Below are 24598 nucleotides of genomic sequence, written 5' to 3' on the forward strand. Positions count from 1 at the left end.
AGTGTCGGCATAGATTGTTTCACATTCCTATATACAGGACCAGCCTACCGATGGTTATGCCTGTAGGAAGAGCTACCGTTATGTTGAACAATATCACACTGGATATTGATCTGTTCCATGTGTCTGAAGGAGTATTCCGAAGTGGGATTCTTCTACATCTTTAACAAGAGTCTTCTTGCTTACTTTTCATTTTATGTTTTTAATGTATACGCCTAAAAGTTTGTTTGTACTGTATACATTAATTCTTGAATAAATTGAATTGAATAATTGCCCTATTTCCTTTCATTTCTGATAGCATATCTTTGTTGGATCCAAAAAGATTGAACTGTTATCCGACTCAATACTGAATTGGTGAATGGCAAAGTGTGTAAAGTGATCACTTCATCCAGCCTATGACGGTCGTAACCCCCGTAAATGCCGAGACTTCTATATTCCTCTTCATCTTTGATGAGATGTGAAAAAAAAAGAAAAATAGTGTGAATAATAATAATAAAAATAATGACGTATAGCGGTGTCCGTTTTTCGTTTTATTAAAATATCTAAAGTTTAAACCTTCATATCTTCCTTACTTCTCTACAGATTTTAATAAGAATGTTACCGATAGTCTTGTGATTTTTCATATTAATTTATTAGCCAATAATAACACATCATGAATAAGGGAAACATAAAGGTTAAACTATTTATATTTTTATTCCTAGAAAAAGTTTGAATGTCTGGCGCTGTATGACGTCATTAGTTGTTTCGACCGAAAGAATCAAAATTACAAACCATGTGATGCAAAATATTGCCGTTTCAAAACGAAATTTGCAAATGAAATTATTGGTATTTTGAACTACTCTAATACAAATACAATGATACTCTTAAAAATGGTTTTACATATATCGCTGGTTAAATGCCAAAGGGCAACAACGCAAAAAAACTCTATTCCAAAAATGGTATCTAAATCGTCAACGTTTTCATATTTAAAGACATCCATGATTCAAGCGTTAGAAATGGACATTTCTAACGCTAGAGTCATGTCTTTTTCGAATATCAAAATGTTGACAATTTAGATGGCATTTTTGAAATTAAAGAGTTTAATTATTTTTTTACGTTTTGGCCCTTTGGCATTTAACCAGCGATATGAATATAGTAGAGTATGTTAAATGTTAATTCCGACATCTCTCTCGAGTGCAAACAGTCCAGTCCATCTTCGCTGGAGAAAATGTAAATCGCTCATTCCTTTCAACGACAAAAATCGTCAATTTTAAGTTGTGCATGTTTTCGAAATGCCCATACAATGTACTATATCCCAGCTAAAGCGGCATATTTTTAACTTAATATTTACCCGCTACAGGGCAGAAAGTGCGTTTTGAAGAAAAGGTATTGTTAAATTATTTTTTTAAAAATATTAAATATTATTAAAACGGAGAAAAAAAAATCAGGTTATTCCTAAAAGGATCTGTTGCACAATAAAAAGTTCAATAAGTGGCTTGATATTTATTTTCAATACATTTCATTTTATTGTTAAACTTTAAAAACGATCTCCTGAAAAATCAAGTTTTTTGATAAATGACGTTGTTGAAAGGAGTGAGCGATATGTGGAAAAAAGTATATACATACTTGTTATTTTATGACAGTAACGTACATTGTTTCATTTCATATAATATCTACAGTTCTCAAACTGTAGGCGGACCCTACGCACACCGCGCCGGGCCGGCACACGCACACGCGTCACTCTCGTGTCTCGTTGCACGCTCTCCCAAGGTGCCCTACAAAGTTTTCCTAGTATTTGCGCGGAATATTTTGGGACACTACTTTCGGCGTGCAAAAAAAATGCTGCATTTTCGAGTGTCGTTGAACTTCGTGCATTTTTATCAGCATTTCGATGGCGACGTGCGGATATTTGCGTCTTGTATTGCCTCGCTACTTGCGTTTGGCATGGCAAATTATATTATTAATTTAGTAACTTCCTTATTATTAGGGCTTTTTTTAAACAGTTCTCGGACTCACTTCATGTCAAGCTTTTTATTAAAATTAGATGCATTCAAATATCACTCATTACAATACCATATTTTATCATTTTGAATTATATAAATAAAGATTTTAATTACGTACATGCAATCGTTTTTTCGTATAATTGATTATGAAAATTAAAAAAAAATCATTAAAAAAAGGTGCCGGAACGCCGTTCCACCGCGTTACATGGAAAAAGCCCTGCCTTTTATTATTTTTTTATTGACAAGAGAAATATTTGTGTTTTTATTATTTATAACAATACTTCAATTCCGTACTATTTCTGTGGGCCTAAGCGGCTACTAATATTGAAAATAGGTTTCAAATTGTAGTAGAGTGGATTCGAACCGAGATTAGTATTTTTGTAAATAATAAAAACACAATTATTCTTCTTTTATAAAAATACCACGTCGGTCTGACGCAGTGCCTTATGCACCATTTGGATGCAGATGGAATAGAATACTTATGAATTTATTTTTGTGTTGTTCTAAATTAATCAGTAGCTAAAAAAACTCAAAAAGGCTGTAATTTCTGGGTAGTAATATTTTTTCCTTTATTGACGGCCGTAGCCATTTTGTACATAATATATTACGTGTGTATACCTGTTTGATAAAATAACTTCTTTTCTCTTTTTAAGTACATTATTGGTTCGAAAAGTACTTAATATATGGCCAATTTGTACATAATATATTACATGTTGTTTACTTTATGATAAAATAATATGTTTTCTCTTTTTACGTATATTATTGGTTCGAAAAGTACTTACCTAAACAGGGATGAACATATAAAAAACAAGGAATTATGCATTAGCCTAAAATATTGTAATTATTAATGCTTTATAGTTAGGAAGCGACATATTTCTGATATCGATATGGTCCGGGAAATCATTGCCGAGGTTTTGAAATTAATCTCATTTACCTCAATAAATATCCTCGGAGACATTTGATAATAAGCCGCTTAGGCCCACAGAAATAGTATGAAATTCAAGTATTTTTATAAACAGTAAAAACGCAAATATTTCTCTCTCTTATTCTCCTTTATTAACGCCATAGCCAATTTTTACATACTTTATTACATATTGTATGATAAAATAATATGTTTTCTCTTTTAACTATATTATTGGTTCAAAAAGTACTTATCTAAACAAGGATGAACATATAAAAAACAAGGAATTATGCATTAACCTGAAATATTGTTATTATTATTGCTTTATAGTTAGGAAGTGACATATTCCGTGTAGTAATTGGCGGATAGTAAGTGATATGGTTCGCGAAATCATTGTCGAGGTTATGCATTTATTCTCATTTACCTCAATACATACCCTCAGAGACATTAAAAAGATGCGTCCAGCGTCTGTACCACAACATCGGCACACAATGCACAAAGTGTGTCAAGATCATTCCCTAATGTCGGTTTATTTCAGGATAGGAACGTGTATTTATAGGTACATTTCATTCCTTTATTACCCAGCACTGAGACCCTCTAAACATGAACTAATGGGGTACCGATTTCAAAATGGAATACTCTCGGACTTGATTTTCACCATATATTTAGAACGTAACCCAGTAACCAATAATACACGTTATATTATTTGACATTGATCACAAAAACAATACAAATATTCTCGGAGCTCGCTAAGTTAGTGCATACATTTCGTACACCATTACAGGAGAAAGTGACCAAGTGCATTTTTTTTTTACAAAAACGTGATTATTGACTATTTGATATCTTACTAGCTTAATATTGCCCTGAAAAAATCCCAAAGCGAGTTTAAACTTGGAAGTATGATATATTGACTTGTTAAAAATGACTAACTGCATTGATGTTCAACTTCTTGCCTAGCAAAAGTGACTTATATGGCCCTCCTGAACATTTTACGTTTTGTTAGTTGCTCACTTTCTCCTGTACGACTACGATTTGTTTGCGCATGAACGATGCAGTTAGATTATTTTCACGGACACCGAAATACCCCTCCAATAGATATGTATATTTAATCATTTGAATAATATTTAGAAATAGGTGCCAAGCGATGAGATAGTCGTCTAGGTTGACAATTGTCCGCGGGCGGCATTCAAGCGTCAAAAGATGTTTAAATAAAATAGAAATCCAGAAATGTGAAAATAAATTTCATGAAACTGATAAAATAAAAACCTTAAATCTTGAAAATATACATTCAATTTCAGCAAAAATCTCCCTCACCCCCGCCGATTCTTTAGTCATCGACTTTTGTCATGATATGAACATGTTTTTTTTGCCTCCTAAAACCAGATGGGGTAGCAATACCGGACGTTGCCAAGGTATTATCCTACATACGCAAACTATAAAATTATGCTGATATCAATATTGAATTGTATTTCTATTTCTTTAAAATATTATACTTTATTTACTCATTAAGAAGGGCGTGCATTCCATATAGGCAGAAAAGCAGTGCCTATCTTAACTTACCTACGTGACATATAAAAACGCAACCAGTACCTGCCCTACCTGACTAAGTAGTACCTTACTAGTAGCTTACTTTACTACCTACCTCTACAACCCTTATCCCTTATCCGCACCCCAATGGTGCATAGGGCACTGCATCATATAAACGCAGTGCTATCTTGATCGTTAACACATGAAGGAAAGGTGATTAGCCCTCCTCTAAAAAAACGTCTACTGCCTACCCTAATTATTTATCTGTGTACGCCACTGTGTATTAGGTACTTCTATAATCTATATAGTTGCAGACGTTAGGACAGTGAGTTAATTATGATTTTCTGTTGACATAGTATGGTACTCGTATATACAGTAAGCTACTCGATCATGATAGGGCTTTTACATTCAGAGTGGTGTTATATGTAATATCACTTGTATCAAGCATTACGGTGGATTGATCAGATACCATTTATTGAATGTTATCATTTCGTCGTTTGCATACTTACGGATGCTATCGACGATTAAACATTCCTGATTTTACGTAGGAAGTTGTGTGCCACCTCCCACTGGTGATACATTTTGATGTAATAGCTTGTTTACCCAAAAACCTCTTATGGTACATGAAGGTCTTTTGATCTTTCAATAGAATTTAAAGCACCCATTTATTACACTAAATTATAAAATATAAAACCAGCGCTTTAAAACATAAAAAGGTTCCGGAACTCACGTCATGTCACGCTTTAAAAAAAATGCATTAAAATATCATTTAAATATTTATAACAATACCATATTTTATCATTTTCATAAATAATATATGAATTTAGATTGTAATTACGTAAGCGCAAACATTGCTTCATCTCATTAATTTTTAAAAATTAAAATAATAAATATCCATGAATAAAGGTGCCGGAACGCCGTTCCACCGCGTTACATGAAAATAAAAGCCCTGTTTAAATTAACTAAGCACCGTATTTATATATATATATATATATATATATATATATATATATATATATATATATATATATATATATATATATATATATATATATATATATATATATATATTTTTTTTATTTCTTATGTTAACTTATATTAAAACTAATATAAACTATGATATACATTTACATCATCTTTATATATTTACATTTCCTTACAGTAACTTAGACATTTATTTTTAAATTCTTTCAGACACTTTTCATTCTTCATACATTCAGGCATCTCATCATACATTTTTAAACCCTTATACATCAAGCAATTTTGCGACTCAGCTCTTTTCAATAATGGTAGTCTTATTTTATCCTTTTGTCTAGTAGCATATTCATGACAATTTTTGTTTAAGACAACTTTATCCTTAAAATATTTTGGCAACTTATCGTGAAAAAATTTATGTACAAATATCAACATATTAAATTTAAGTCTTCTTCTTACAGATAACCATTTTAGTTCATCTCTCATTCCTTTTACATTGCTATATTTATTCTTCCCAAGAACTATTCTCATCGCCCTATTTTGTGCAATTTCTAGTTTATTTAGATTTCCTTCGTTTGCTAAAAATAACACTGTTGAGCAGTAATCTATGTGTGGAAGAATGATTGTTTTGTAAATTAGTTCTGCAGTATCTTTATTTAATATATATGTACGAACATAAAACATTCCTATATAAATATTATCTATAACGTAGCCGTCGAACGTCCCAATAAAATTGCAGACCAAATTATTATGATGCTCATTGCAATTTATTTGGAACGCGTTCCAATTGGGAATAATGAGTAATTTGTCTTGTCAATTTGATATAATTTGTATGGATCACGCTTCGATCACTGAACGCTGTCATGGCTCGAAACTATTTATTCTCCTCCACTTCGTGCGTTATTCCCACATACTAGATATCGATATCTTTACATATTTTATTTTTATTGTACTACTTTTATTTGATAAAATAACATAATATTGAAGTATTTTAAATGAGTTGGGTAATATATCCAAAATTAAACACGGTTATTGGATTGAATTCCCCTTTTATTTACATATAGACGATAATATATGAGGCGTTTCGTCTTATTAAGACATTATCAAACACTCGTGTCACCAACTGTCTGCAGTTACAATAAATATTTTTAATTAATTCAATACCATAATATTGAATTATTTATTTCATCAAAATTGTATACCGCATTTCACAATTAATAAAAAATGACAATACTTTTCCATTATGTGAATAAGTAAAAGTTATTTAAAAAAAACACTTGTAATAAACCACTTATTACACGACGATTATTTATTATTATTTTTATTTTATACACGACTAGTTTCGAAAACTTACAAATGTTTTCATCGACAGGTGAAAATTAAAACTAACGAGCAAAATAATAAAAAAAATTCAACATGTCATTCCACAAAGTTAATGCCGAATCAATAAATAATGTAAGTCAAACATACATTTTAAAAATTCAATTAATTTAAAGTGCAGCATTGAAATGTTTTACAATTTTACTCAGATCTTGAAGTGGATTTTCGGCGTTTTTGGTATATTTTCAAATGCATCATGCCCCCATTTTTTGTAATAAATACGTGTTTTCAAAATAGTTCAACAATCTCTGGAAATTGTCTGACGCCCTGTTGACTGGCCGCCATATTTGATAAATCGATTAAAAAAAATTACTCGCAAAATGTCAAATCAATATATGTATCTGATGTTTCACCTAGATAGGTCACTAGATTTTATCAAATGTTTTGTGATTTGTTAAAATTTTATTAGTTATGCTAGTTACAAGCATTATCTGTGTGACAGATACTCGCACGGTAGCTAGGTACCTTTGTTATTGGCCTAAAAATATCTATTTCGCGTTTTTATGATAACATTAAAGGAAAAACGGATTTTTGATTTTGAGTCATGAATTTATAACGACTATCTATGTACACAACAAATATTTGCATTGTGAGGAAGTCGTCATGTACATAGGTTTAGGTTACGTCGCTTTTATCCACGTACATTTCTTTTGCTCCAATATATATTATTTTCCTTATATATTATATATATATATATATATATATATATATATATATATATATATATATATATATATATATATATATATATATATATATATATATCTACATATATATATATATATATATATATATATATATATATACATATATATATATATATATATATATATATATATATATATATATATATATATATATATATATATATATATATATATATATTTTAAAAACATTGATAATGGCGTTCATTCAAACCCTTATCCGCACCCCAATGGTGCATAGGGCACTGCATCATATAAACGCAGTGTTATCTTGATCGTTAACACATAAAGGAAAGGTGATCAGCCCTCCGCTTCAGGTACCAGTCCAGGGTAATACTTAATAAATATTAGTGTGAAAAATCACATATATTTATTTGACACCCCCCCCCCCCGCTGGGTATCAAACCCGGGACCTACAGTACGGTAGCCAAGCGAGCTGACCACTACGGAGGCGGATTTTTATTAATATATGTTACCTGTTCTTTTTTTTATGTAATTTTTTTCATGTTGGTATTGCATTCAATCTTAGTGTTTCAGTCAATTGCAAAAATATTTATTTCTGCAGCAATAAGATACTAAATAACAGACAACATATTCATCAAATAAATAATTTCAACATGACCAAGGTCATCTTCAGCCGGACGCTGAAGTGTTGGATTTTATAAAAGCAAGTATTTAAACTTTTTTCTCAATAAAAATTATTTGTACAGTAAACACGTACTTATGAACTTGTCTGATAGTGTGAGCCGTGATGAAATGTGAGATGAGTACTCGCACACATACATTCTATATTGATGTTATGCTAAACTATATTCTAAGAATATCATGAACTTTTAATCCTATCATGACGTTTCAAAAGAATGAAATTTTATGAAGCAAAAATATGGACAGATGTCCATACATAGTACATATAAATAAAAAGTCACTTTTCAAGCAAAAATTAATTACAAATTGATTTCTTAATTCAGGAAATTTTGTTTTAAATTCTAGGCAACACCAAATCATACATCTATCTAAAAATAATCAAAAGATCTAGTTGTAACCATCGACACCAAACTCAGCTTTCCATCTCACATAAACAAAATAACCAGTATGAGAATGCTCGGTTTCATTTCAAAGAATTACTAAAGACTTCGATAGTATAATTACACTCAAACTCTTGTATACAACGTTAGTAAGGAGTCAATTGGATTACAATTCATCAGTTTGTGCGCCAAACTACTGGATTCATTCACAATCTATAGAAAGGGTACAAAAATTTTTTTTGAAGTATGTTAAATTCAAAATAAATTCACCTGGGGATTATTTGCATTATAATCAATTGCTATATTTACTAAATTCTATAAAATAGAGTGATAGTGATCTGATTAATTTACACAAAATTTTAAATAATATTTTATACTGTCATTTGTTATTGCAAATAATAAATATTTATGCGCCAACCAGAAACACGAGAAACCGTCATATATTTTATTGTAATAACAGCCGGCCAGTGTCTGGATTCAATACCCTTATACACCGAATGATTTCGCGGACCATATAGATATCTGGAATATGTCACTTCCTAACTACAAAGCAATAATAATTATATTATTTCAGGCTAATACATAATTCCATGTTTTTTATATGTTCATCCTTGTTTAGTTAAATACTTCTCGAACCAATAATGTACTTAAAAAGAGAAAACATATTATTTAGTCATAAAGTAAACAACATGTAATACATTATGTACAAATTGGCTACGACTGTTAATAAAGTAAAAAAGAAGATCTATCTGTGATAGTCGTGTAGTCTACACATTTGTATATTGTCACAGATTTATGTCAGCCTCAGTCAAGGGGTTAAAAATGATATTGTGTAAGACGTATTTAAGAGTTTCTAAATATAAATTAATAACAAAATTGCTGATAATGTATTTAATTTTTCTTTTGTTGTTACAGGATGGACCCTTCATTTGGTCTGAACCACTTCAAGGGATGATATTGTCGTGTTACTTTTGGGGCTATTTTGTATCACAGGTTCCAGGTTGGTGTCTATCCTACACTTTACTGTTATATTCATAGCAATGACATAAATTCACATGTTACCCATAATACCAGATAAAAACATTCAAAGAATCACAAGATCTAAAACAAGATTTAATATTACCCTATAGTGAGGGACTAATCACGTTGTTTCTTATAATTAAAGATCAAGTTGACATTGATTTGATATGATACAGTGCCGTATGCACCATTGAGTTTGGATTAGAAACAAACGAAAAAAAAAAAGGAATAACCAGCAAAGCCTATAGAGGCTCTAATAGTAAAGGCTTGTCTGCAGGTAGGATTGTAAGGATAGGAAAACTAAATGTGGAAAATACATCACAAACACCCAGACCAATTGAAAATATTTCTTGAATTTATTTTGCACTTGGCAGGAATCGAACCGAGGCCAGTTTTGCAGTTGAGCGTCTACCCAACCTATGCCAAGACGCCTGTCAATATATCAATGTCAAAATATTCAATCATTCATTCATATCCGCTCCCTACCTGGAGCATATGCAGTCTACAAACTGCCTTCAAGCTTTTCTGTTTTAAAATATGAATTCAGAAAAAAAAATCTAAAATCATTTTATTTTTCTTATAAAAATATTCATACCTCATCCGCCATAAACTTTTATTTATTTCACCGTTATTGTGTGGAATGTGCAAGATGCTACTCAGTAACAATATAATATTCAAACGAACCGAGTATTTTTAGAAGCAACAGTGCAAACTGATTGCACGAACATAGATGTCAAATAAACTAATTGAAAATTATGATCCAATTAGCAAGACAAATAATATATTTTTTCTGTTTTGTACCAGGCGGTCGAGTGGCAGAGTTATTTTCAGCAAAATGGGTGATGTTTTTCAGTGTTCTGATTAACATTGTGTGCACTCTCCTGACCCCTGTTATGGCTGAAGCTCATCACATTGCTGTTATTGCAATGCGTATAGGGGAAGGCATCGGAGGGGTGAGTTCTTTGCATTTTTTATCTCTACTGCCATTATTTATTTAGGAAAATTACCTACCGATTTGTATTTTTTATCATTAACCTGTCCAGGACTATGTGTACGACTAATACAAAACATGACTTATGACATGATTTATATCAAAACATGATTTATGTCAAAATTATCCATATTTCGATAAATCATGTTTACTACTGGTGCATATGTTTTTTTTTATTCAATAAAATATGTTGCTTACAGTATCGACTTAATATAAAAATAAAAATAAAGTAAAAATAACATATCTAAAAAAAACTCACTCCTGGACACGTTAAGAATGTTACCAGTATAAAAATAATAAAATATTTTTTTAACATACCAATATTTTTAATAATATTTAGGTACTCCTACATTTTGATAGGCTTGTCTATAGAATTTAATGTTGCTATTATTTAAGTTTTGAATTCCATTTTTAAATTTACACCCTTTTATTATATTTTAATGTACCAACACTGTTTCTAAATAATAATATTTAGGTACATACTTGGTCAGTTGTAAGATTTATAGAGGAATAATTTAAAAAAATATATTTTGGCCATGCAAAAAATTAGATAAATATTTCAAATAACAATAAATGTTATTTTTGACTGTTCTACCATTATTCTACAGATGAGTTTGTCGAGGTGCTTATTTAAAATGTTGCTAGTATTAAAATTTTAAATTCCTTTTTTTTATTTAAACCATTTTAATTTTAAATGTCCTTAAATATTTACATAAATGTTTGTAAGGTACATGACATGATACCATTTACTGAAATTTTATCATAACATATTTCAATTATCTATTTGTTTTAATTTTAATCACTTGTTTAAAGTAAAATATTTATTTAACCCACAATTGAAATGGTTTGGTCAGTCAACTAAACAAACCATTAATTCCTAATATTCAAAGAGATTTATTAAAATGTGACAAATATTGTTTTTTAAATATATTATAAAATGTATCTACCTTGCAATTACTCATAATATACATTATTTGAAAGAGTTATCTTTTAATTTTAGAAAATTGTAATGCGCTAAATATTCATATTCAAATAACCCATTTGTTTTAATGGCATGTTCTAGGTTTTTTCTTATTTGTATATAATAATGTAATAATAATAATGTGTGAGTGAAAACATTATCGTAACATGTGTTTCGGTGAACTCTACATCATTATCAAACGTCGCGTGACTGATGCGTGAGTTTGTTATTGATATGAAGTTCATCTCAACAAGTGTTATAATATAATAATTATTAATTTGTGATATTTATTAACAAGTTGCCATTATATTTTAATATGTATAGATAATCCCCCAAAGGTCACAATAAAGTATAATAATATGTGATGTTTAATAACAAGTTGCCATTAAATTTTAATATGTATAAATATTATGCCAAAGTGACTGCTGATTTGATGAATGATAAAATATTTTTGACTAGTAATGGAGAGTTTTAGTAATTTAAAAACAAAAGATAAAAGATTGAAATTTAAAGACAGTGACTTTTTAACAAAAATAATTATTTTAATAACAATGACTAATTTGATCATCGACACAAATCCCAAATGATATATCCCCCCCCCCCCTGTAAACATGATAAACGACTGTTACATGTTTGTCGTGTGACAATCATGGGCTTCATCAATTATTAATTTGTGATATTTATTAACAAGTTGCCATTATATTTTAATATGTATAGATAATCCCCCAAAGGTCACAATAAAGTATAATAATATGTGATGTTTAATAACAAGTTGCCATTAAATTTTAATATGTATAAATATTACGCCAAAGTGACTGCTGATTTGATGAATGATAAAATATTTTTGACTAGTAAAGGAGAGTTTTAGTAATTTAAAAACAATTGATAAAATATTACAATTGAAAGACAATGACTTTTTAACAAAAATAATTATTTTAATAATAATCACTAATTTGATCATCGACACAAATCTCAAATGATATACCCCCCCCCCTGTAAACATGATAAACGACTGTTACACGTTTGTCGTGTGACAATCATGGGCTTCATGTAAATGCCTATTTATTGTAACTGCAGATAGTTGGTAGAATTCCATTTTGAATTGTTGGGTAATATTTCCAAAATTAAACAGGGTTATTGAATTGAATTCTACTTTTATTTACATATATCGCTCACTCCTTTCAAGAACGTCATAAATCAAAAATCGACAATTTTCAGTTGTGCATATTTTCGGAATGCCCAGAAAGTGTACTATATCCCAGCAAAAACAGCATATTTTTAACTTAATATTTACCCGCTACAGGGCAGAAAGTGTTGTTTTTGGATTTTGAAGAAAATGTATTGTTTAATTTTTTAAAAAAATATAATAAATATTTTTCAAATGGAGAAAAAACCTTCAGGTTTTACCTAAAAGATCTGTTGCACAGTAAAAAGTTCAATAAGTGGCTTGATATTTATTTTTAGTACATTGTATTATATTTTCAAATTTTAAAAACGTTCTCCTGAAAAATCAAGTATTTTGATTTATGACGTTCTTGAAAAGAGTGAGCGATATGTGATAATATGTGATGCGTTTTGTCTTATTAAGACATTATCAAACATTGAATAAAAATATTTACAAAATGTCCTTATATGCTAACAATAATTGCTATTATTAGGTCTAGGGGTACATTCAATGGTGGGTATTTCAGTGGGTAATGTGGACTTATCTTAAATTTCATAGAAATCCATATTACCCATTGAAATACTTACTATTATATGTACCCCTAGACATTATAATAGCAATTATTTTTGGTTTATAAGGACATTTTTTTTCTATTTATAAGGAAATTTTCAGTGTTTGATAATGTCTTAATATGACGAAACGCGTCGCATATATCGTAGTCATACAAGAGAATGTGACCAAGTGCATTTTTTCACAAAAACGTGATCATTGACTATTTGATATCTTACTAGCTTAATATTGCCCTGAAAAAATCCCGAAGGTTTTTAAACTTGGAAGTATAATATATTGACTTGTTAAAAATGACAAACTGCATTGATGTTTATTTTCTTGCCAAGCAAAAGTGACTTCAATGGCCCCCCTGAACATTTTTCGTTTTGTTAGTTGGTCACTTTCTCCTGTACGACTACGATATGTAAATAAAAGTAGAATTCAATCCAATAACTATATTGTTTAATTTTGGATATATAACCCAACAATTTTGAATGCCTATTGTCAATTTTGTCTATCTCAAGACGTGCAACATAGAAAAATGCATTTCTTCATGTTTAACACGTTCTGTGCATCGAACACAGCTCCCGTGTCTATACAAATATTGCAGCCACGCGTTGCCGGGAGTCGTGTTGAATAAAGCTAAGGATTCGTAACTGGTTTTATGTGTTTTGAAAACACAAAAGAATACACTTACATATGTTAAATATTTATATACATATTTGTAAGGTACCTCATATCATTTACTGAATTTTTAACATATTTCAATTATCTGTTTGTCTCAATTTCAGCCACTTGTTTAAAGTTTTATATTTATTTAACCTACAATTTAAAATGGCTCAGGTCAGTCAACTAAACGAACAATTAATTCCTAACATTCAAAGAGCTTTATTAAAATGTTGTGACAAATATTTTTTTTATGTGGATATTTCAATTGAAAAATTATGGGTTTCAAAAATTGGCAAAGTGTGACATTATGTTATACGCATTGAACATGTTAAAACAATAATTTATTAAAAAATATATATATATATATATATATATATATATATATATATATATATGTATTGGTTGGTTAAAAATATTGAAAATTTATTTAGAGCAATAAAAAATATTTTATGAATGTGGCCAGTAGTAAAAAATTAAGAGTAGTTTGGGTGATTCCATGACAAGGGCATGGCTCTTCCGGCGCTGTACACCCTGTTGGGCCATTGGGCGCCCCCGAATGACCGGATCAAAATGTCCATTATGATTCACGCAGGGACCGCTCTGGGCGGCGTAAAAGCCTACTTCACCGGGATCAATATGTTGGTAGGACTCGGTAAGAAGAACTGTGACATAAATTGATCTCTTCTCACCGATCTGTCAGCTTCAGTCCGGTGATGGAAAGCATGGCTCATTTCATGTGGGTTATCTCTGTACTATGGTCACTCTATGTTCTTTAAATTTGCACAACTATCCTCTCTTCTTTCTGTGTTCTGCATTACAGTCGATCGAAATTCGCAATGTCGGTATAAATTATAAGTAATGAATATAATAAAATAAAAACTATATAGTTTTTTCCACATAAATTTTGATGATGTAACCCAGACTGATGATATTGGTTACGACGAAACGCGGTCGCTGGTCAAATTAAATTAATGTGTAAAAAACTATATAATGTTATTTTTACTTTTATAAAATGCAGTTCCTCCAAGAAATGTTAGTACAAAACTTAAATTTAAAAGTTGATAAAGCAATCTATAAATTGAAATTTTATTAACACATTGTTGTCGGGCAGTTTTTTCATCAAACCCGACCCTAATTTTGCTCAGACAGTCTGCCACCTGACCCTCAGTGTACTTATCACTAGTAACCACAAACCCAATTCCGATCAGTACAATGTTTTTTGGCATCTTTCGTACTCTACCAAAAGTAAGCACATAAAACGCTTATAAGCGTCTCCCGCTCTCTACTGACAGTGTGTAAAAGATGCTTTTAAGTGTTTCCCGCAAACAATGTGTTAATAATTGGCAAAAACAAGCAGATTTTAATCATATGAATACTTTATTAAATAAAAATAAATAAAACTACTTTTAAAAATAAAATAAAGAGAAACAATTTTTTAAATCAAAATAAATATATAATATCATGATAACTACAAAAAATTACTTTGTTATGCAATCACTATATATTTTATTTTAACTTAATCATAATGTAAACTGTTTTCAAAGTAAACAGCTTATTTAGAAAGAATCTGTTAACTTTTAAACGAGTCGATGTTATTATTAAGTTATATTAAGATATAATGTGATTTTATAACGGTTATTTATAAAGTTATAAAATGAAATATCACGAAGTAAGTGCAGCGAATACAGTGAAAACTCTATCTATCGTTTTAAAGGTACCTATTAAATAAGCTATGAACGCAGGCAAACAATGAATGCGGGATTAAGAGGTCAAAACGCAATGAGATACGATCGAGTAAAGATACTGTCCTCCCAAACTGCATACCAATTGGTAGATTAAAATTCTAAGAAGAATACAAGTTTTAGATATAAATAAAAGAAAATATTAAAAAAAACTACAAACCTAATCACCTAAAAATAATAAAGTTTATTGCATTGTAAATAATCTGTGATTGACATTTCGCTCACTCCTTTCAAGAACGTCATAAATCAAAAATCGTCAATTTTCAGTTGTGCATGTTTTCGGAATGCTCAGAAAATGTACAATATCCCAGCAAAAGAGGCATATTTTTAACTTAATATTTACCCGCTACAGGGCAGAAAATGTTGTTTTTGCATTTTGAAGAAAATGTATTGTTTAATTATTTTTATAAATAAATTAAATATTTTTCAAATGTAGAAAAAACCTTCAGATTTTACCTAAAAAGATCTGTTGCACAGTAAAAAGTTCAATAAGTGGCTTGATATTTATTTTTAATACATTGTGTTATATTTTTAAACTTTAAAATGGTTCTCCTGAAAAATCAAGTATTTTGATTTATGACGTTCTTGAAAGGAGTGAGCGATTTGTTTTTTTTTTAAACTTGAAGTCAACAGTATATTTTCGGCCTTGCAAATAATATTTTTTTCACAATCAGGTATTGAATGTGCTAAGTAGAAAGTTTTTAATCTTTCAAAGAGTGTGCATGCTTCTGAAAATGAAGATACAGGCAGCGGCTCCTCTTCATCAATATGGACCTCTTCTGCTGTATCCGTCAACCTTGCGTCACACAAGATTTCGATAGATTCTATCCCACACATTGGATTCGTATTGTCGTCGAATGTAAAAGAAATTAAATTTAGAAGAAAGTAAATTTCTTGAATGTTTTTCGCAGATACTTTGTGGGACATTTTATAAACTTTATAAAATAAAACAACTTTTGGCATTGTAAGGGAAAAGTACATAACTATAACCTAACTATGAGTATTTCAATGTTTTAGAATTAGTACATAAACCCTGATGATGACAAGGTTCTTGTCGAAACCGGTTGGAAAAAATGTACCGATAAAAGTGGTTAAAACAAAGTAGGTTTATTTTATAAAGAAATTAGTAAAATTGAGAAGAATGTAAAAAACACAGGCAAAATACATAAAATATTCAGCGTAATTCAAACGATGAATGTGGTAAAATGGTAAAAGAGAAACTTTCGATGCGATTTATTTTTTTATGAAATATTTCGGGGTAGAAAAATAAACGACAAATCCGGGAAAATGTTTATTCGAGGAACGATAGATAGAGGTTTCACTGTATATTGTATATTATAAAAAAAATATGTGTAAATTTTTTCGCAGTCCGCCTCCGTAGTGTAATGGTCAGCACGCTCGGCTACCGTTCTGGAGGTCCCGGGCTCGATTCCCAAGGGGGGTAAAATAAATATAAGTGATTTTTTCACTGTAATATTTATTCAATATTACCATGGACTAAATACCTGAAGCGGAGGCTGATCACCTTTCCTTCATGTGTAAAAAACGATCAAGATAACACTGCGTTTATATGACACAGTGCCCTATGCCCATTGGGGTGCGGATAAGGGTTTTATTATTATTATTAAATTTTTCCGCAGTAAAAATATTCTAATCTTGACCTATGTTATGATGATAAAATAAAACTGTAAAAACGATAATAATTTGCTTTTTAAACAATATTTGATTTGCAAGCGCACTTTGCATTGTTCAATTCACGCTTTTATTAACATTGTCCGTCGTGTAACACTTAACCATATTTGATTTGTGAATATTCACTCCAATTTAATTTATGTGAATTAAATTCCTATCTTTATATATGTGTTTGTTAACGATGCTTAAGTTTAAGATACTCCAGAACCATTTTCATGGCTTCTTACACAAATGAGTTTAAGCATCTAATTTTTTATTTCAAATAGAAAAACATTTTTATACTGATACAGTATATTATATATCCATCAACAATGAGTGTGAAATATCGATAAGCCCGAAAACGTGATTTATTAGATGTAAAAATGTAGAAGATAAGAGTTGGCACGGTGGGTTGTATTATTTTAACCATATCCACTCTCCACATAGAGTTTTATGCATTACAAATTATAAAAGCAAGGCGATCCGTAAACCTCTCGATCAATAACAATAATTGCTACATTATTCCGAAATCCGAGGTTTCAAAAACACTAGAATAAACTAAAAAGCCACTTTGATTTGTGAGATTCTAGTAAACTTTTTTCTAAAGATTTAATTCATTATTCAGTATTGATGAAGAAGGGCATTAAGATGGAAATATAGTAGTCTGGGCATTTACATGGCTTGCGACTTGTTTTTGGCTGGTTTCAGTGATCACTTTATATAGATAAATGAATATAGATAAATAATAATATGGATGTCTGGGTATTTACATAATAAAGGCTGGGTTAAGTGATCACTTTATACATGTGTGACATTCACTATTCTGCCCATGATTGACAACCACACTACTCGAATTTTGGTTATGTTGTATTTATGGCAGTTCTCGGCACCAATTAAAAAAAAAGTGTGAAATAAGGTGTCAATCGAAGCACAATTTCCGAAATTTGAGTAGTGTGGTTGTGAATCAAGGGTAGAATGGTGGATGTTGAACGTATATTAAGTGATCACTCAAACTAGCCTATGGCAGATTGTAAGCTCTGTAAATACTTAGACTTCCATATTCTTCATTGATACAAATAATAATTGTATCAATGAAGAATATGGAAGAATATGATTACAAATAACTCCTAAGTGGACAAACCCAAGTTTGTCAACAAAGATTTGTACACACTCAAAATATTTTTAGTGTGTTTAAATCTTTTTCACATTACTTAAATTTCAAAAAGTTGTACATATGCATTGCTAAATATTATAAATTAATTTGTAAACCGGCAAATTACAAGTCATAAGCCCCGTAAATGCCCCGACATCCATTTTCTTATCTGAATATGCTGCATTAGCAATTGAATCTTGATTAAAATAACTCTAATAATTCAAAGTGGGGTAAAGATCTGGACAGACTCAAAATATTGTGAATCTTAGTTCTTATTTGTGACATTCTCGGGAGTCAGTGGCATGTGGCATGAAGGTCTGATTCACCGCGCCGACTCTAGAGCGAGATCTAACGATGATGGTGTGTTAGGGAGTGACGTTCCCCGCGATGCATGTGTTGCTGTCCAAGTGGGCCCCGCCTGCCGAGAGGGGCGTGCTGTCGGCCGTGGTCTACGCAGGGACGGCTCTCGGAACTGTCTTGTCTATGCTCCTCGCTGGAGTGCTCTCTGCCAATCTTGGTAAGACAATTTTGAGAAACTAATAGATACATATCCTGTAATGGATTCAAGTTATCAACCTGTATGCAGTTTCCGCCATGGTTATGCGGCTGTCCAAACTCTAAACACAGTAAGGGACATTTTTTGTAGTACGTTTTTTTTGCATTTTTGGACTAAGTAGATTCTACTTAGTCCAAAAATGCAAAAAAGACTACTTACACTTATTTATTTACATTTATATCACTCAGAAAGAGCGAGATCAGGAGAGTTAGGTGGGTGTGAAGGAACATTTCTAAAAACTGAATGGGCTAGAGCGTTGTCGTTTCATGAGCTTCAGCCCATTTAGGTTTGAGAACTTGTGAGTTTTTGGCTAATTCTCGATCACTGTTCTTCCCTACTTACCCTAATCACCTGATCTTGCTACTTCTGACTTCTTCTTGTTCCCCAAACTCAAAAGCCCTTTAAAAAGAAGAAGATTTAAAACCATTTCCGAGATTAAGGCAAATGTGATATGCGAGTGTTTTTTACTAGAATTTTTCATGAAATTATAGTAACTTTAAACATAATGAGTAAATTCACTCACGAGTAGGCAAAGGCTATGAAACTTAAAAAGTTGAAGCCTGAGTAGGGTCATGATAAACGGTGTTGCATAAGCCGTAGCTAGATTTCAGAGCCACTTGGATGTTAGGTAATTTAAAAAAAAGGCAAATGTGACAAAGAGCTTAAGGACATTACAAAAGAAGCATTCCAGGACTGTTTTCAAAAGCGAAAATACTGTTGGGATAAGTGTGTGCGTCGAGGAGGTGAATATTTTGAAGGCGACCCAGACTTGTAACTTATAAATAAAGTATATTTTGTTTTAAAATGTCAGTCTACATATTAATTGGACAGGCCAATTATTAGAACTTTCGACATTAAAAATTTACGCTGAAATTAAATATAAACCGAGAAAACCAATACCATCCTAATCGGGCAACTGAAAAAAACAACAGTTACCTATTAGTGACATCTTTATATTGTAGCCATATGTGATAACCACTATACTATGACACTATGGAGATGAGACAGTATAAGACAGATCCATTTGTTGATAAAGCGATTGCTTATCAGATTGTATTTTTATTATTGCCAAAAATAGGCATTAATTTTAATACTAGGTAAATGATGTATATTTTCTGATAAAATAAATAATCTATGTTTTCGATTTATACCTGCAAAGTGTGTTCTAGCATTGAGTAGTGTGATCAATCTTCTTTTCTATTTCTTACCTATAATGCACTTAAATATTGTATTCCGTGCTTTGTTTCTTATTACTGTTTACGCAATGTTCTGTGCTTCAAAGCATTTTCCAACTAATTGTTCTGATTCACTTGGGGCACACATCACACTCTGCACTCAAAAAACATATAATCCATTTCAAAATACCTTAAAATAATATTTCAAACACACAAATCGATCAAAATATTATGTATTCTTCGGCAATATGAACTTACAACTAACTAAATAACATCTTGTCATATGTCCATTTTTCAGTAAGTACGGACAATATACATAAGCTATGTAGAATCCTAAATAACTAGCTAAATAACATCTAGTCATATGTCCATTTTTCAGTAAGTACGGACAATATACATAAGCTATGTAGAATCCTAAATAACTAGCTAAATAACATCTAGTCATATGTCCATTTTTCAGTAAGTACGGAAAATATACATAAGCTATGTAGAATCCTAAATAACTAGCTAAATAACATCTAGTCATATGTCCATTTTTCAGTAAGTACGGACAATATACATAGGCTATGTAGAATCCTAAATAACTAGCTAAATAACATCTAGTCATATGTCCATTTTTCAGTAAGTACGGACAATATACATAAGCTATGTAGAATCCTAAATAACTAGCTAAATAACATCTAGTCATATGTCCATTTTTCAGTAAGTACGGACAATATACATAAGCTATGTAGAATCCCAAATAACTAGCTAAATAACATCTAGTCATATGTCCATTTTTCAGTAAGTACGGACAATATACATAGGCTATGTAGAATCCTAAATAACTAGCTAAATAACATCTAGTCATATGTCCATTTTTCAGTAAGTACGGACAATATACATAGGCTATGTAGAATCCTAAATAACTAGCTAAATAACATCTAGTCATATGTCCATTTTTCAGTAAGTACGGACAATATACATAAGCTATGTAGAATCCTAAATAACTAGCTAAATAACATCTAGTCATATGTCCATTTTTCAGTAAGTACGGACAATATACATAAGCTATGTAGAATCCCAAATAACTAGCTAAATAACATCTAGTCATATGTCCATTTTTCAGTAAGTACGGACAATATACATAAGCTATGTAGAATCCTAAATAACTAGCTAAATAACATCTAGTCATATGTCCATTTTTCAGTAAGTACGGACAATATACATAAGCTATGTAAAATCCTAAATAACTAGCTAAATAACATCTAGTCATATGTCCATTTTTCAGTAAGTACGGAGAATATACATAAGCTATGTAGAATCCCTAATTATAGATTTTAAATGTGCACTAGAAATTTCTAAGCATCACTGTTTTCTAGGAATCCTAAATCTGGATTTAAAAATAACAGTGAAATTCTCGAGTTAGAATAAACACCATTAATCAACACCCAAAACACTTTTCACTCATTGTAATCCTCCATACTTATTACACATTGTGTAAAGTAAATAATGACACCCTGTACTGAATGCATATTATTCATAGCCATCCATTATCCATATGGCGTTGTTCTTTTGAACTACTGTAAATTTTGCATCATCCAAAGATCAAAGAGAATTTGTTGAATGTCATATCATAAGAAAGAAATTTTGTTCTCAAATTATTTTAAGTCTCGAGATTTTTACTGACATCTTGAAGAATAATCATGAAGAAGTCTATCGAGATGGGAATATGGATGGCCGGGGTTAATATTTACAGGGTTTAAATGTCATACATTGTGTAATAATTTTGGAAATTTTTACAGCGCCATTTTCGTAAAATACTACCTAAAGGCGCTTGTGTAGTATTCACCATTCTACTACTGACCCTTATCCGCACCCAATGGTGCATAGGGCACTGCATCTAATTGATGCAATGTTAAGTAGATCATTAAATAAATGAAGGCAAGGTGATTGATCCTGCGCTTCAGGTACCAGTCCAGGGTAATATTAAATAAACATTGGAGTGAAAAAACACATATATTTATTTTGACACCCCTGGGAATTGAACCTGGTATGTCTGACACGGACACCAAATGCACTAAGTATTACACTATGGAGGCGGGAGAGACTGTTCTACCCATAATTAACTACAACATTACACAAATTTCAGAAAGTTGTATATATGCTTAAATTGAAATCTTGATATGAATAAGTGGACCAAATCCAAAAGCAATTGTGAAAAAAAATTGGACGCTCAAAATATTGTTAATATTTTAAATCTGTTTGGGTGGTGACTGAGCGGAGCCATTTCGTCGTAACGTAACACGTTACGATGCGAGCATTCGTATAGTCAGTACAGCGAACCGAGCACTCCATCCATAGTTTCGGATGCTCGGTGATGCTCGCTGCGAGCGATGTTACGAAGTTACGTTACGACGAAATGCTCCGGTCAGTTACCACCTTTAAAAGATCAAGCTGCATTGCGGTGTATATCATTTGACCTGAACAGTGCAATATGGTCCAAAACAGTGATGTGCTTCTATAGATTTCCCCGGCTCTGCTGATCCGGTTGTTAAAATAATTTAGGTTCGGAGAGGTGGATGTTAAAATACTTCTTGTTTACTATCATATTGAGACGGTATTTTTACATGATCAAAAAGATTACTTGATTTGATATGGATAAAGTAAATTTACTATTATTTGGTTTGCATATATCTATCTATAATCTATATAGATAAGTAATTAAGGGAATAGCGAATACATAATATGTTTGATATAAAAATATTACCAAATTTTCGGTGCATCTCGAGTATTCACCAAGGTGCAAGGCAGTTGCTAAAATTTGAGCAGCACATCACTGGTCCAAAAAATCTTTAAATAAAAATTATTATTGATTTTTGGTAAAACCTCCTTATTCGAGTGCGTAATGTAAGTTAACCTTACACTCACTAACATAACCTAACATAAAACTTTATAGGTTGGGAGTCAATATTCTATGTGATGGGTGGACTTTCATGCATTTGGTGCGTCCTGTGGGTGATTCTGGTACAAGATTCTCCTCAAAAACAGCCCTTCATCGACCAATCGGAGAGAGATATGATATCAAAGTCGCTCGGAACCAATACTCACGCCACCCCCAAGGTAAATATAGCCTAATATATTTCTAAACTTAGAAGTATACTAAAATTGTCACTTACAGATATTATGTCATCAAAATTAGTAAAATGACTGTGTAGATGATGAAATAGGATTAACCATTTGGATACATAAGTTGGCACTGCATTTACAGGTTAATATATTATATTTGCATAACTACTATCTTCTTTGGTCTCAATCCTGCGGATTGGTCTGTAGCAACAGATGACATCTCTTTTGCCATTTTCGCCTTTTTTCGGAAGTCTTGTCTTCGTATAAGTCGCTTAGGTATTCGCGGCGTGGGCGTCCTCTGGCATTTATTCCCATGGATGATAAGGATATCTATATTATAGGTGTCTCAACTTGAGATTAAACATCTCTCGTTTTAGAGAAAAGAAGATGGAAGTCTGAAAATATCCCAGGGCTTACAGTCAGGCATTTAGGTGGCTTAAATGATCACTTTATACACTTGTGTAATGTTTACCATTCTGCCCATTATTGTACATTAACCTGTCCAGGAGTATGGTCGTATATGTACGACCAATTCAAAACATGGCTTATGACATGATTTATGTCAAAACATGTTTAAAACATGATTTAGATAAAAATTATCCATGTTTCGATAAATCATGTTTACTGGTGCAAATGTTTTTTTTATTTAATAAAATATGTTGCTTATAGCATCGACTAAACATAAAAATAAAAAAGTAAAAAAATTAATATCCAAAAAAAAAACTCACTCCTGGACACATTAATTTTTGGAACTTGTACATATGCAATGATCTTGGATCTCTTTGGGAGTATAGTTGAGAAATGAGTGAAGTACATACAAATGCCAGGTTTTAAGCCCTGGGCAGTGGCGTGCATGGAATTTTTAATCAGGGTAGGCAGTAGGGTTGGGTAAGGATAAGGCATAGTAGGCACTGGTCGTGTTTCTATATGGAATGCAAATAATCCAGGGTAAGAACTGCTTTTCTGCCTATATAGAATGCTCACCTCTGGCCCTGAGATGCTCAAACTTCTATCTTCATTTATATAAAACGATGGCTTCATCTTAGATAACTTCTTATTTAGATTTAGATATCGAATTGGTCTTAATTTTTACTTCAAATCATACCTATCGGCGGATAATGATACATTATTTTAGTAAAAATAAGGGAATTGAAACATATTAAGTACTTACCCACTTGGAACAAACAGATTTGGAGAAAGATTTTAATTTATTATTTTAACAATACTTATTGGCAGTGCAAAAAACATGATTGCCATAATTAAAAGGCTATTTTTGAAAATTAAGTACCTACCTTAAATGGAGTTGAGGTTGGGAAACTTATAAGCTAGAATGGTATTTTGTATATA

General features: G+C 31.2%; 1 protein-coding gene across 2 annotated transcripts in view; it reads left to right on the top strand.

Moving 5' to 3' along the window:
• The window catches only part of LOC148302450 (sialin-like), a 52320-nt gene that overhangs the window by 17581 nt on the left and 10141 nt on the right, over positions 1-24598 (top strand). For both annotated transcript variants that reach the window (XM_088271573.1, XM_088271572.1), the window contains exons 3-6: positions 9407-9491; positions 10316-10464; positions 18782-18929; positions 23082-23245. In XM_088271573.1, the coding sequence (XP_088127699.1) occupies positions 9407-9491; positions 10316-10464; positions 18782-18929; positions 23082-23245 (546 nt within the window). The remainder of the gene's footprint in view (positions 1-9406; positions 9492-10315; positions 10465-18781; positions 18930-23081; positions 23246-24598) is intronic.

The sequence above is a fragment of the Brachycentrus maculatus genome, unplaced genomic scaffold (assembly GCF_059751285.1).
Source record: "Brachycentrus maculatus isolate JH-2025_06_01 unplaced genomic scaffold, ASM5975128v1 h1tg000452l, whole genome shotgun sequence".
Lineage (NCBI taxonomy): Eukaryota > Metazoa > Arthropoda > Insecta > Trichoptera > Brachycentridae > Brachycentrus > Brachycentrus maculatus.